Source organism: Pleurodeles waltl, chromosome 1_2 (assembly GCF_031143425.1).
Source record: "Pleurodeles waltl isolate 20211129_DDA chromosome 1_2, aPleWal1.hap1.20221129, whole genome shotgun sequence".
In the NCBI taxonomy this organism is placed as follows: Eukaryota; Metazoa; Chordata; class Amphibia; order Caudata; family Salamandridae; genus Pleurodeles; species Pleurodeles waltl.
Window position 1 is genome coordinate 11865501 of NC_090437.1, and position 15997 is coordinate 11881497.

Consider the following 15997-nt stretch of genomic DNA (forward strand, 5'->3'; position numbering starts at 1 on the left):
TTCTTGCGACCCTGTTGACTATTTTGAATGAAACGCTTGATTGTTCGATGATCACGCTTCAGAAGCTTTGCAATTTTAAGAGTGCTGCATCCCTCTGCAAGATATCTCACTATTTTTTACTTTTCTGAGCCTGTCAAGTCCTTCTTTTGACCCATTTTGCCAAAGGAAAGGAAGTTGCCTAATAATTATGCACACCTGATATAGGGTGTTGATGTCATTAGACCACACCCCTTCTCATTACAGAGATGCACATCACCTAATATGCTTAATTGGTAGTAGGCTTTCGAGCCTATACAGCTTGGAGTAAGACAACATGCATAAAGAGGATGATGTGGTCAAAATACTCATTTGCCTAATAATTCTGCACTCCCTGTATATATATATAAGTGTTACAAGTTGTTTTCTTCGAAGAAGTCTTTGAGTCACAAGATCGAGGGACTCCTCCCATTTCAGCTCCATTGCGCATGGGCGTCGACTCCATCTTAGATTGTTTTCCCCCCAGAGGGTGAGGTAGGAGTTGTGTATTACAGTAATAGTGCCCATGCAATGGAGTAAACATGTATGTACATAATGTAGTTTAAGGTGATATATTTACAAATGTTCAAGATCAACTTCGAAACGGCTACAGGCTCCCGGGGAGGCGGGTGGGCGCATGTGAATCTGCAGAGTCTCATGCCACGAACAGATGTACACTGGATAAGAGACATTTTCCGTTCGATGGCATGTGTAGCTGCAGATACACATGCTTTGCATAGACTAGTAAGCAGTTATCTCCCCAAAAGCGGTGGTTCAGCCTGTAAGAGTTGAAGTTGTTTGAAACAAAGTTTGTAGTACTGCCTGGCCTACTGTGGCTTGTTGTGCTGTTAACACATCCACGCAATAGTGTTTGGTAAACGTATGAGGCGTAGACCATGTGGCTGCCTTACATATCTCAGTCATTGGAGTGTTTCCTAGAAAGGCCATGGTAGCACCCTTCTTTCTAGTTGAGTGTGCCTTTGGTGTAATAGGCAGTTGTCTCTTTGCTTTGAGATAACAGGTTTGAATGCATTTAACTATCCATCTAGCAATGCCTTGTTTGGAAATTGGATTTTCTGAATTAGGTTTTTGGAAAGCAACAAATAATTGTTTTGTTTTCCGAATTTGTTTGGTTCTGTCAATGTAGTACATTAACGCTCTTTTGATGTCTAACGTATGCAGTGCTCTCTCAGCTACAGAATCTGGTTGTGGGAAGAACATTGGTAGTTCTACTGTTTGATTCAAGTGGAACGGTGATATGACTTTTGGATTTGTTCGAAGAACTACTTTATGCTTGTGTATTTGAATAAATGGTTCTTGTATGGTAAATGCTTGGGTTTCACTTACTCTTCTTAGAGATGTGATGGCAATTAGAAATGCAACTTTCCATGTTAAATATTGCATTTCACATGAGTGCATGGCCTCAAAAGGTGGCCCCATGAGTCGTGTTAAGACAATGTTGAGGTTCCATGAAGGAACTGGTGGTGTTCTTGGTGGTATAATTCTTTTTAGGCCTTCCATAAAGGCTTTAATGACTGGTATCCTAAACAATGAAGTTGAGTGGGTAATTTGCAGGTAAACTGAAATTGCGGTAAGATGTATCTTAATGGATGAAAAAGCTAGTTTTGACTTTTGCAAATGTAGCAAGTAGCTTACGATGTCTTTAGCAGATGCATGTAAAGGTTGAATTTGATTATTATGGCAATAATAAACAAACCTTTTCCACTTATTTGCATTGCGATGTCTAGTGGTTGGTTTCCTAGCTTGTTTTATGACTTCCATACATTCTTGTGTAAGGTCTAAGTGTCCAAACTCTAAGACCTCAGGAGCCAAATTGCTAGATTCAGCGATGCTGGATTGGGGTGTCTGATCTGTTGATTGTGTTGAGTTAACAGATCTGGTCTGTTTGGTAGTTTGACATGAGGTAGTACTGAGAGGTCTAGCGTTGTGTACCAAGGTTGTCTTGCCCAAGTTGGTGCTAGGAGTATGAGTTTGTTTTGACTCAACTTGTTTACTAGAGTGGGAGAGGGGGAAATGCGTATGCAAATATCCCTGACCAACTCATCCATAATGCATTGCCCAGAGACTGATCTTGTGGGTACCTGGCTGCGAAGCCTTGGCATTTTGTGTTTTCTTTTGTTGCAAATAGGTCTATTTGTGGTGTCCCCCAATTTTGGAAGTACGTCTGTAGTACTTGGGGGTGAATATCCCATTCGTGGATTTGTTGGTGATCCCGAGAGAGATTATCTGCTAATTGATTTTGAATTCCTGGAATAAACTGTGCTAATAGGCGAATGTGGTTGTGTATCGGCCAATGCCATATGTGTTGAGTGTGTCCCTCCCTGTTTGTTTAGGTAATACATTGTTGTCATGTTGTCTGTTTTGACAAGAATGTGTTTGTGGCTTATTATTGGTTGAAAAGCTTTTAATGCTAGAAATACTGCCAATGTATGTGAAACTGTTTTTGCTGAGTGTTCCATTGTCCCTGAATGCTGTGTTGATTGAGGTGTGCTCCCCACCCTATCATGGAGGCATCTGTAGTTATGACGAATTGAGGCACTGGGTCTTGAAAAGGCCGCCCTTGGTTTAAATTTATATTGTTCCACCTGAAGCAAGGTGTATGTTTGGCGGTCTATCAACACTAGATCTAGAAGTTGACCCTGTGCCTGTAACCATTGTGATGCTAGGCACTGTTGTAAGGGCCGCATGTGCAATCTTGCGTTTGGGACAATGGCTATGCATGAGGACATCATGCCTAGTAGTTTCATTACTATTTTGACTTGTATCCTTTGGTTTGGATATATGACCTGTATTACATTGTGAAATGCTTGTACTCTTTGTGGATTTGGCGTGGCAATCGCTCTTGCTGTGTCGATTGTTGCCCCTAAGTATTGCTGTGTCTGACACGGCTGAAGGTGTGATTTTTTGTAGTTGATTGAGAAACCTAGTTTGTGTAGGGTTTGTATGATGTACTTTGTGTGTTGTGAACACCGTTTTAGTGTGTTGGTTTTGATTAACCAATCATCTAGGTACGGGAACACATGTATTTGCTGCCTTCTGATATGCGCAGCTACTACTGCCAGGCAATTTGTAAAGACTCTTGACGCAGTAGTTATTCCGAATGGCAACACTTTGAATTGGTAGTGTACCCTTTGGAATACAAATCTTAGGTACTTTCTGTGTGAAGGATGTATTGGTATATGGAAATAAGCATCCTTGAGGTCTAGTGTTGTCATGTAGTCTTGTTGTTTGAGCAGTGGGATTACGTCTTGTAATGTCACCATGTGAAAGTGGTCTGATTTGATGTAGGTATTTAATGTTCTTAGATCCAATATAGGTCTTGGTGTTTTGTCCTTTTTGGGTATGATAAAGTAGAGAGTAAACTCCTGTTTCTTTCTGTTGGATTGGTACTAATTATATTGCTCCTTTCTGTAGCAATGCCTAGATCTCTAGTCCTAGAAGATCCATATGTTGTTTTGACATATTGTTTTTTCGGTGGGACGTTTGGAGAGAATTTGAGAAATTCTATGCAATAACCATGCTGGATAATTGCCAGTACCCAAGTGTCTGTTGTTATCTCCTCCCAAGGTTTGTAAAAATTGCTTAGTCTCCCCCCCCATAGGTGTTATGTGTTGGGGATGTGTGACTTGGAAGTCACTGCTTGTTTTGAGGAGTTTGGGGGCTTTAGAACTTCCCTCTATTCTTTTAGAATTGTCCCCCTCTATATTGCTCCCGAAAACTTCCCCGCTGATATTGGCTTTGATAAGTGGGCCTTGCTTGTGAGGTTGTGGCTTCTGTAGGTTGACCTCGAAACCCTCCCCTAAATTGTGTCTTGCGAAATGTGCCTCTGCTCTGTGGGGAGTAGAGTGCGCCCATGGCTTTTGCCGTATCAGTGTCTTTTTTGAGTTTCTCAATAGCAGTGTCCACCTCCGGCCCAAACAACTGCTGTTCATTAAAAGGCATATTCAGCACGGCTTGTTGTATTTCCGGCTTGAATCCTGACGTACGCAACCATGCGTGTCTCCTTATTGTTATTGCAGTATTTACTGTCCTTGCAGCTGTATCTGCTGCATCCATTGCTGACCGTATCTGATTATTTGAGATACTTGGTCCTTCCTCCACCACTTGTTGTGCCCTTTTCTGGAACTCTATGGGTAAGTGTTCTATGAAATGCTGCATTTCGTCCCAATGAGCTCTATCGTATCTTGCCAGAAGTGCTTGTGAGTTGTCAATGCGCCATTGGTTTGCTGCTTGTGCTGCAACCCTTTTCCCCGCAGCGTCGAATTTGCGACTCTCCTTGTCTGGAGGTGGTGCGTCTCCCGAAGTATGAGAGTTTGCTCTCTAGCGAGCTGCCCCAACAACCACAGAGTCTGGTGTTAATTGCTGCGTAATATAAACAGGGTCTGTTGGCGGTGGCTTGTACTTTTTCTCCACCCTTGGAGTTATGGCCCTGCCTTTCACATGATCCTGAAATACTTGTTTGGAGTGTTTTAGCATTCCAGGGAGAATAGGTAAGCTTTGGTATTGGCTATGAGTGGAGGATAGTGTATTAAACAAAAAGTCATCCTCAATTGGTTCTGCATGCAAGGTGACGTTATGAAAAGCAGCTGCCCTTGAGACCACCTGCGTGTAGGATGTACTGTCTTCAGGTGGCGACGGCCTCGCAGGGTAACAGTCTGGGCTGCTATCTGACACCGGAGCATCATAAAGGTCCCATGCGTCGGAATCATCTTGACTCATTGCAGTATGAATCGGGGATTGCATCAGTGGTGGAGTGGCTACCGGTGATGTGTGCATTGATGGTGGTGGAGATGGTTGCGGAGTTGTTTGTCTTGCCACCTTAGCCTGTGGCTGCTTGTCCTTTTCTTGAAAGGCAAGTCTTCTTTTCGTTTTAATTGGGGGAAGAGTGCTTATCTTCCCTGTGTCCTTTTGAATGTGGAGCCTCCTTTGAATGTAGTCTGGCTCCATTGATTCAAGTTCTTCTCCGAACTTATGTCCTTGCATTTAGGAGGACAATCCCTGTTCCTCTGTGTAGGAACCTGTTTTCGGTTCCGAGGCTGGATGTTTCGGAATCGAAACCTTTTTGGGCTCCGAGGAAACCTTCTTTATTTTCGGCGTCATGGTGTCTCGGTGCCGACCCATTTCGGTGCCACTGTCTCGGGCCCGAGATTGCTGTGTGCCGGTATCTCGACCGGAGTCGGATGACTTAGACACAAGCGTGCCCTTTTTCGGTGCCGATGATCGGTCACCTATTTTTCAGGTTAAGCCATGGCCTGTTGGCGGTGGCGTCCCCTGGGCTTTTGTGGTCTTCTCGTGAGTTTTATGTTTCGACGTCTTACTCACGGTTTTCGGCATTTCTTCGGGATCAAGCTCGTCTGAGTCCGACTCCTGAATGGAGAAGGTTTCTTCTTCCTCCTCGAAACGCCCTTGTCCTGTCGGCGCCAACGCCATCTGCAGTCTTCTGGCTCTCTTAATGTCTTCCTCGATCGAAACGCTCGACAGGCTTCACAAGTATCTTCCTTGTGCTCTGGAGACAAACACAAGTTACAGACCAGATGCTGATCTGTATACGGATACTTGTTGTGACATCTTGCGCAGAAGAGGAATGGGGTCCGTTCCATCAGCCTTGGAGACACGTGGCCGGGCCGACCAGGCCCCGAAGGGGGAATCGAAAAAACCCCGAAGGGCAACCGGAGCTCTTCAAAAGTCGGTGTCGATCTGTTGTAACTAACCAGATACCGAACGCAAACAATACAGACGATTTTTCCGAGATTCTAAATAACTTTCCGACCCGAAACACAGGGCAAAAAGAAACACGTCCGAACCCGATGGCGAAAAAAAAAAAAAAAAAAAAATCTAAGATGGAGTCGACGCCCATGCGCAATGGAGCCGAAATGGGAGGAGTCCCTCAATCTCGTGACTCGAAAAGACTTCTTCGAAGAAAACAACTTGTAACACTCCGAGCCCAACACTAGATGGCGGGATGTGCAAAGCATGTGTATCTGCAGCTACACATGCCATCGAACATATATATATACACACATATATATATATATATATATATATATATATATATATATATTACACACACACACATATATGTATATACACACACACACAATATATATCAACATGAAGGTATATCAGCAAAGGAGAGAACAGTAAAAAATAAAAATAAAAAAAAAAGAGTCAAAAGCATCAAATATTTGTACAGAGCTGCAGTCCTCTATACAACTACTTCTACTTACCTGTCGGTTTTACAGAGTATGGAGACACAACTTGTGTTGTTCCTCTGTGCAAAGGAGAAACCTGGCATTTGTGGGGAGGAAAAACCCCACAAGTGTCACACTGAATATAACATTTTAAATTGAATGGAGGAAAAGTATTTAATTAGATACTAAAAAGGTATCAGATTAAAAAGGCAGGACAATGTTTCAATTTGATTTTTTTTCAATATTGAAGTTAAAATCTTATTTAAGAGGATGCACAAACTTATTACCCATGCCCAGCATATGGAACAAGCTTAGAGTGGATCATAATCGCAGTCTATTATTCAACATGGTAATGAATAGCATTAAGGTAAAGCCCGTAAGGCTTGACTCCTTCTTGAGCAGGCAGAGACTATTTTTGCAGGATCATCAACAATGGCACTGGCAGATCAATGGCTTTCCAAAAGTAAAGCTGACAATTGGATGATGGTGGTGGCGGGGTCACCCGTGGTTTAGTGAGGATGCATCCTGTATGTGATTTTGCCTCCGGCTGGCATTGTTTTTCTTGCGGTCTATATAAGATCAGTCCCACTTGAGTGCCAGATCTCTAGCTGGTTTGGAATGCTTCTTAACCAATTGATTTCTATTTTGGTGCCAAAGTGGTCTGTGCTAAAGATGGAGGTCGGCTCAACACAGTCGGCTTCCATGGTCTCAGATGAATTTTCAGCTCAGAGCCTGAAGGCTGGGAGTCCAAATCATTTTTTCAGTACCAGCCATGGCCTGTTGGCAGTGGTGGCCCAGCAGCCTTTTGTTTGGTGGAAGCCGAATGCCTTTTGTGGTGAGGAACAGGGGTTTCTGTGCTCACAGTAGTTTGAATTGGCAAAACATCTTACATCTCAATGTTGAGCTCCAAGTCAGAACCCTGGAATGCCTCTTCCTCCGATGCAGAGGCCTCACGACGTTCCTGTTCTTCAACATCATGTTTCCAAAGATATCAGGAGTTTCTCTTAGCTTGAACTGACAGGCAGGGCTTGCAATCCTCCTCCCTGCGTTCTGGAGACATACAGGTCACAGACCTGATGCAGATTGGTCCAGGGATACTTTGCGTGGCAGTTCAGGCAGAACCGAAATGGCGCCTGTTTCACCAGCAGGGCATTCTCTGAGGGGATGGAAATGTATGCCCCGAAGGATGCCACAAAGAGCCCATGGATGTGACGAGTGATAGTTTTCAGAGAAATCGATGTACAAGAAGGTAGACGTGTTAGAAAATAATACCGACAAGGGTAATGGTGAAGCACGAACTGAAAGAAGCCAGAGAAATTGTCTTGACTTGGAGAGCAAACAGATAAAAAAACAGATGAAAAAACAAAACTAACAATGGAGTTGATCCCCATGATCACCAAGAGGAGTCATGTTGTAATGTGTTCGTACATTCAAGCACGCGAGCTCTTGAGAAGCGCGAGCTCTTGACGGTTCCGATGCCGGGTTACCACGGAGACGAGTCCGAGGTGCGGCGGCAGTTACGAGGAGCCGGCAAGAGGGAGGCGCTGATCTTTGACATTGGAATAAATACTACAACACAAACTACGGCGTGATATTTTATACCTACAACAAGTCACCCTTTCAAAGATTCCTTTCAAGTGACGAGGTAAACAACTTGCACTTACTGACCCAGCTCTAAATGGCAGGAGTATGTAAATCATGTGTACCTCCATGCTACACATACCAAACAGCATGTTTCATCAAGTGATGAGTACAATAAAACGGAGCATGGCCAACAGTGAATGAGTGGTGAAATGCAAAAACACTGAGATGAAAGAGTGCACAAATTAGGTCAAAAGTAGAGAAATTAAGTACAAGACATGAGAAACCGAAGACTTACACGGACATTACATGCAACTAATTTCACCATCAAATTACTACTAAAATAAAAAATTAAGAATTACAGGCATTGAGTGAACATGTTTTAACAATTAAAGCACAATGTTCAGTAGCAGAGTCAACTGTTTCCACTTGCATCTCCAACTTCAAATTCCTGACTTTGTCAACGAATGCAAGACATAAATGGTAAGTTGCTTTATCATTCTAACTTTATTACATTTTTCACTTTCCAACATAAAACAAACCAATATTCTTCTAAAACACAGAATATATGTCCTTTTCTTTTATGATTAAAGTGCATTTTCACCTTGGAAGAGTGTACAAAAATATTTTGTAAAACACACATGCAGAAGAAAAAAAATAATATTTACAAGGCACTTCCAGGCACAACCAAAAGGGGAAGGGAAACGGAAGGGCAAGTTCTGTATATAGTAACATTCACATATGAAAAAGCATTTCATTGCAGAGGCTGATTAAAACACTTTGGAAACATTAAATAAGTCAAACCCTTCATTCATGTTCACGCCAAAAACTTGGTAAACACCAGGTGGCACAGACAAGACTGACAAAAATCTATAAATTCAGTGTTTTTTCTTCAAATACATGTTGCTTCTTTCCCCTGAACAATTTAAAACTTACCACAAAAAAAATTCTCTAAAATGTGGTGCTGAACATGTGACTTGATTGGGAACTCTCATAGTGCTGATACTTGGTATGTTATTCCCACTCCCAGCAAACAGGAAATTGATTAAAAAAAAAAAATTCTCACCTCTTAAAATGAAAGACAGAGAGCAATGAGGAAATTTTTTATGCTTCCATAACGTGCTTTAAAGCTGAAAGGGCATCTCCCTAGACTGTTGCCAATGAAGATTACAAAATTGGGTGCACACAGAGTTGTTAAAGCTTATATTCCTGAAAAAATATATCACTACAAGATTTCTCTAACAAAATATATTTTTCTACCCCAACTGCTGCCCGGAAACCCTGAAGGATTTGGCATGACATTAATGAGGCCGCATTTTGAAATATGTCATAGCTATAAAAACAGCATTTACATTATATGGGAGAATATCTGTGATAAAAGTCCTGCTTCTATTCTTTAGAACAAGCAATCCCATGAAACACACCTCATCACCTCCAACCCCCAACAACTCTAAATAAGAAGATACATTTATTCAGTTGTGGGCATTTTATTTACTCAACACATTTACGATGTTAAAATATTAGAAAAATTGTGCTTAAAAACATTCAGTGATTAGAAATCCACTTGGGATATAAATAATTTTGAAATACAGGATGACCGTGTACCCATACAGAAAATTACAGTGCAAATCTAGTGTCATCTACAGTGCCTTTAACCCTAGACAAATGCACGGATCAAACCTACCTTCCACAAAGATAACCATTATGTGAGGAATTCAACAACATCTTTTTTTTAAATTAACATTGTATTTTCTATTACCGCTGAATACAGGAAAGTACTCCCATACCAAGATGCCTGATATGAGGACAATTTAAAAGCAACAGGTGCTCTAGACGGCGCAAAGCAAAACACACGAAAACAAAGGAAGGAAACAAATCAAAAGCCATGATGAGAGGCAAATTTATCGAACACAAACAGGCAATCTACACAATGCTCTCTAAAGGGCAAACAGTGTCTTAAACCACTCTATTAGGTGCTGGGAGGCAAGGTTAGTTTTAGTACCTGTGTGCCAACACATGCATTCAGACACTGAACCCACCTGGGTCAACGAGGCTTACAAAGGTTCAGAAAATCGGATGGTTATATCACCAGCTACCGCCTACTTCATTTAGAACAGTAGCTAAAAGAAAGGAAACAATCCTATACCCTGAAATGCACTACTTAAGTTAAACTAACTACTGCTTTCCCAATGACTTTAAAAAAAAGCATGCTTTTCTTCAGCTAACACCTGGTGGAGAACTCCAATCTACTTTCTTCTCCAAAAAGAAGAAAAATCTTGCAAGAATTTCAAAGAAATAATAATACTTAACTGAAATATCGGAAGACTTGACCAAAGCCCATGTGTTCATTATTCGAAGAAAGTTTCCTATCAAAAACTGTACCTCGTCAAACGATCCCCAGAGACAAGAATGAAAAAAAAAAACATGTAGACCACGTAATAATTCATAATTGCACTCTTATCCCAAATATTCCCTGATTTGCCTAACACTGGAGACGATGCCAGCTATACCGAGTAACCTTTGCCGTTCTAGTTATTAAGAAAGGACGAGATTGAAGGTTATGGTGCTCCACTTCGCTACAGATCTGGCTAAAGTGACCACTAAAGTGTTCCACACCAACATACTTCTCAGAATTGTACTGAAAATGTAAAGACAGGTGTTAAGTACACAAGCAAACATTGTGGATAGGTTAAAGCCTGACATAAACTCAAAACTACAATTTAAGCCATGAGCCAGTTTACACTGCTCTACAGAAGAGGGCCTGCATGTTACATAGGATAGGATTAGCAGCACCATGTAAAGCTCAGCACTGTCCTCTTTCTTCTTTCTCCACTGTGCAAAGGGAGCTTATGATACTTTGGATAATGTGATGCACAACCCACGTCTTGATTCATCACCACCAAAACCTGAATATTATTATTACAAGGCTGTGTGATGTGCAAGGGTGGGTTCTTTATCTGGCAAGGTGTCCCAAACATCTTAACCCAGACTCTCAATTGACAGACTGTTGACTTGCAAAGCAGAAACAAAAGCCAGTTGAACAGCTTTGATTCTCATCAGTAGTAAGGGCCACGTTTGTCATAACCTGAATAACTAGGCCACTCTGGAAATATGCCGTGGGAGCACCTAGGACTTCCATACTGATCGAAGGTGATCCCAAAATCTGGTCCGTTTCGAAGATGTTCCCCTTCATGGGCAGTTCTCAGTTCTGAGCGAATGATGCGATAATTCTGGCCCTTGTTGCTGTCCCAATAAGTCTTTCCCTCACACTCAAAGCACACAGCAAATTCAAGTCTCTCGTGAGACTGAATCCTTTCTGGCAAGTTGATATCAAACGAAAATGTGTCCCGGTCTGAACCTGCATATGTATCCTTTACGTACTGGCAATCGTAGTCCACAAAGGTTTTCCAGGTGTCAAATGTCAACCTTAGTTTGACACTCTTATGGAAAGCAAGATTCTTCACTTTGACAGTGCCTACAATGGCTTTATCCTTCAACATGCAGTTTTCCAGGCAGACATAATCTGCCTGGAGTCTATTTCTGAAATCTAAGTAGTCGGCAGAGGGCTGAGCAAAGTCCAATACAAAGCTGTCTTTCTCCACTATTGTCAAGCCTACAATGTTTTCTATCAGTTCTGTGATGTTGAATAGGACATCAAAAGGGTCATCAAACTCGGAGAACACTTTCACCATGGTGAGTGAAAATCCTTTGTGATCAGCAAAGGACACACGCTTCTTCCCCTTTTTCTCCCGACAAGACATGTCGGAGCTGGCATGCTGACTCACTTCAATCTTACTATGCAACTGAATGCATGGCCGTAGGGGTTTTGTATGCTTGGTGCCAAGCTTGCACATGAAGCGGTCCCGTCGCAATGGTGGAGAATGTAGGTACAACTGCATGGCGATGTCAACTGCCATTGTTGGCTTGTGAGGAAAGTAATCCAAAACTCTGCAAGAAACAGGAAGAAAGTCATTAATAAGTGATCAATACATTCATATAAACACTAACATATATGCCTAAACAAGAGCCAAAAGTGTATCATGTCAATATCAATATTTCTCAGGAGGCTCAAGGGAAGGCAACAAATGTGAATGGACGAAGTGCACGCCTTTAAACATTGCAATACATAGCCTATTCAATATAGTGCAGTTGTAATCACGATAAACGAGCTGAAAGCTGAATATCCCTACATTAAGTAAGTACATTTGGAGATATGAATTTCCTACTAGCTATATCAGTGCTACAGTTCTAATACATTTTTTACCAAGGGTTCGCAATTTAAAAAAAAAAACAAAAAAAACGTGCTTTCAGGGAGGTACCCCAAATTACTTACAGATTCAAGGGTGGATATGACAACATACAATATTAAATTAGTCGCCACCTCAGTCTAAGCAGTTGTTCCTATCACAGTGGAGACTACAGCAGCAATGTTGAACTAAAATATCTATCAACATGGAATGCCTCCAAATGAAAAATTACATGCCACCAACTTCCTTGGTATCAAAGGAATATCAGTAACAGGCTTTGGTACTGCATGAATGGTCATTCAACTAGTAGCTTTAAACACATTTTGAAAATGTTAATCATTTTGTAGCCAAGGATCAGCTCGCTTTCTGAAAAAGTAGCCGTTTTACTCTGAAACGTTTGCTTACTAATTTTGAGTAAACACGTTGGGTCTCTAAATACCTACTTTTATTTCACTATGACAAGCAAATGTGCCTCAAATGCCAATGTATTATCAGATGTAGAGAATCCCACATTAAAGCAAAGTACTCCAATATACTGTTGTCATTGCAGTGCTAGGGCTGGACACCGTAATGACAAAGAAGCTACCAATGCCAATAATGCCAAAGATCACTCCCACTGTGCTTCTGAGGCAGAGTTAGGCCAAGGATATGTGCCATATGCGAAAAATTATCACGGTGCTAAAAATGACCATAGTTAAGCCCAGCATATTCTTGGAACGACCACCTTTCTGTCACAGCTGAACATCAGAAGGCCATAGGTACCCACGCATGAAATATGGGCATTATTATGCCATAAGTGATCCCCAATGAAGTGGATTTGGCCAGGACTAGGCCATGGTCGAGTGTTAGTTACAGCTTAATTCCATTATGCTAGGAGAGCACCTTAACCAAGGTTTGAAACATTGAGAAAAATGGTTTGAGAATGTACTTTGTCTCCGCTGAAGTGCCAAACTGGGAACGAAGCCAGTCTTGGCTTATATTGAGGATACAGTGCACTTTCATGGACCTCAGCAAATGAAATACTGAGAGCAAGTTATTTTCTGGATGATTAGCAACTACTTCTATAGTCTGCCATTATGGTTTGTTATTTTATAGTGCTGTAGTCTTTTCACAGTTTATCACAAAAGTAGTGATTATAAAATCACACCAGTATCCTTATACTACTGTTAAAGATTTTGTTTTAATGTGCGTGTGTGTGTATATATATATATATATATACATATTTTTTTATGGAAAATGTCACTTACCCAGTGTACATCTGTTCGTGGCATGATTCACATGATTTGCACATCCCGCCATCTAGTGTTGGGCTCGGAGTGTTACAAGTTGTTTTCTTCGAAGAAGTCTTTGAGTCACAAGATCGAGGGACTCCTCCCATTTCAGCTCCATTGCGCATGGGCGTCGACTCCATCTTAGATTGTTTTCCCCCCAGAGGGTGAGGTAGGAGTTGTGCATTACAGTAATAGTGCCCATGCAATGGAGTAAACATGTATGTACATAATGTAGTTTAAGGTGATATATTTACAAATGTTCAAGATCAACTTCGAAACGGCTACAGGCTCCCGGGGAGGCGGGTGGGCGCATGTGAATCTGCAGCGTCTCATGCCACGAACAGATGTACACTGGGTAAGAGACATTTTCCGTTTGATGGCATGTGTAGCTGCAGATACACATGCTTTGCATAGACTAGTAAGCAGTTATCTCCCCAAAAGCGGTGGTTCAGCCTGTAAGAGTTGAAGTTGTTTGAAACAAAGTTTGTAGTACTGCCTGGCCTACTGTGGCTTGTTGTGCTGTTAACACATCCACGCAATAGTGTTTGGTAAACGTATGAGGCGTAGACCATGTGGCTGCCTTACATATCTTAGTCATTGGAGTGTTTCCTAGAAAGGCCATGGTAGCACCCATCTTTCTAGTTGAGTGTGCCTTTGGTGTAATAGGCAGTTGTCTCTTTGCTTTGAGATAACAGGTTTGAATGCATTTAACTATCCATCTAGCAATGCCTTGTTTGGAAATTGGATTTTCTGAATTAGGTTTTTGGAAAGCAACAAATAATTGTTTTGTTTTCCGAATTTGTTTGGTTCTGTCAATGTAGTACATTAACGCTCTTTTGATGTCTAACGTATGCAGTGCTCTCTCAGCTACAGAATCTGGTTGTGGGAAGAACACTGGTAGTTCTACTGTTTGATTCAAGTGGAACGGTGATATGACTTTTGGTAAGAATTTTGGATTTGTTCGAAGAACTACTTTATGCTTGTGTATTTGAATAAATGGTTCTTGTATGGTAAATGCTTGGGTTTCACTTACTCTTCTTAGAGATGTGATGGCAATTAGAAATGCAACTTTCCATGTTAAATATTGCATTTCACATGAGTGCATGGCCTCAAAAGGTGGCCCCATGAGTCGTGTTAAGACAATGTTGAGGTTCCATGAAGGAACTGGTGGTGTTCTTGGTGGTATAATTCTTTTTAGGCCTTCCATAAAGGCTTTAATGACTGGTATCCTAAACAATGAAGTTGAGTGGGTAATTTGCAGGTAAACTGAAATTGCGGTAAGATGTATCTTAATGGATGAAAAAGCTAGTTTTGACTTTTGCAAATGTAGCAAGTAGCTTACGATGTCTTTAGCAGATGCATGTAAAGGTTGAATTTGATTATTATGGCAATAATAAACAAACCTTTTCCACTTATTTGCATTGCGATGTCTAGTGGTTGGTTTCCTAGCTTTTTTATGACTTCCATACATTCTTGTGTAAGGTCTAAGTGTCCAAACTCTAAGACCTCAGGAGCCAAATTGCTAGATTCAGCGATGCTGGATTGGGGTGTCTGATCTGTTGATTGTGTTGAGTTAACAGATCTGGTCTGTTTGGTAGTTTGACATGAGGTACTACTGAGAGGTCTAGTGTTGTGTACCAAGGTTGTCTTGCCCAAGTTGGTGCTATGAGTATGAGTTTGTTTTGACTCAACTTGTTTACTAGAGTGGGAGAGGGGGAAATGCGTATGCAAATATCCCTGACCAACTCATCCATAATGCATTGCCCAGAGACTGATCTTGTGGGTACCTGGCTGCAAAGCCTTGTCATTTTGTGTTTTCTTTTGTTGCAAATAGGTCTATTTGTGGTGTCCCCCAATTTTGGAAGTACATCTGTAGTACTTGGGGGTGAATATCCCATTCGTGGATTTGTTGGTGATCCCGAGAGAGATTATCTGCTAATTGATTTTGAATTCCTGGAATAAACTGTGCTAATAGGCAAATGTGGTTGTGTATCGGCCAATGCCATATGTGTCGAGTGTGTCCCTCCCTGTTTGTTTAGGTAATACATCGTTGTCATGTTGTCTGTTTTGACAAGAATGTGTTTGTGGCTTATTATTGGTTGAAAAGCTTTTAACGCTAGAAATACTACCAATGTATGTGAAACTGTTTTTGCTGAGTGTTCCATTGTCCCTGAATGCTGTGTTGATTGAGGTGTGCTCCCCACCCTATCATGGAGGCATCTGTAGTTATGACAAATTGAGGCACTGGGTCTTGAAAAGGCCGCCCTTGGTTTAAATTTATATTGTTCCACCTGAAGCAAGGTGTATGTTTGGCGGTCTATCAACACTAGATCTAGAAGTTGACCCTGTGCCTGTAACCATTGTGATGCTAGGCACTGTTGTAAGGGCCGCATGTGCAATCTTGCGTTTGGGACAATGGCTATGCATGAGGACATCATGCCTAGTAGTTTCATTACTATTTTGACTTGTATCCTTTGGTTTGGATATATGACCTGTATTACATTGTGAAATGCTTGTACTCTTTGTGGATTTGGCGTGGCAATCGCTCTTGCTGTGTCGATTGTTGCCCCTAAGTATTGCTGTGTCTGACACGGCTGAAGGTGTGATTTTTTGTAGTCGATTGAGAAACCTAGTTTGTGTAGGGTTTGTATGATGTACTTTGTGTGTTGTG

General features: G+C 41.5%; 1 protein-coding gene across 1 annotated transcript; it reads right to left on the minus strand.

Annotated features, from left to right (window-relative positions):
• Nucleotides 1-8296: 8296 nt before the first annotated feature.
• LOC138296439 (protein phosphatase 1 regulatory subunit 3B-like) lies at nucleotides 8297-11753 on the minus strand. The gene has a single exon (XM_069235561.1). It carries the CDS (start codon nucleotides 11723-11725, stop codon nucleotides 10865-10867), a length of 861 nt encoding a protein of 286 aa, XP_069091662.1. The 5' UTR covers nucleotides 11726-11753; the 3' UTR covers nucleotides 8297-10864.
• Between the last annotated feature and the right edge of the window lie 4244 nt (nucleotides 11754-15997).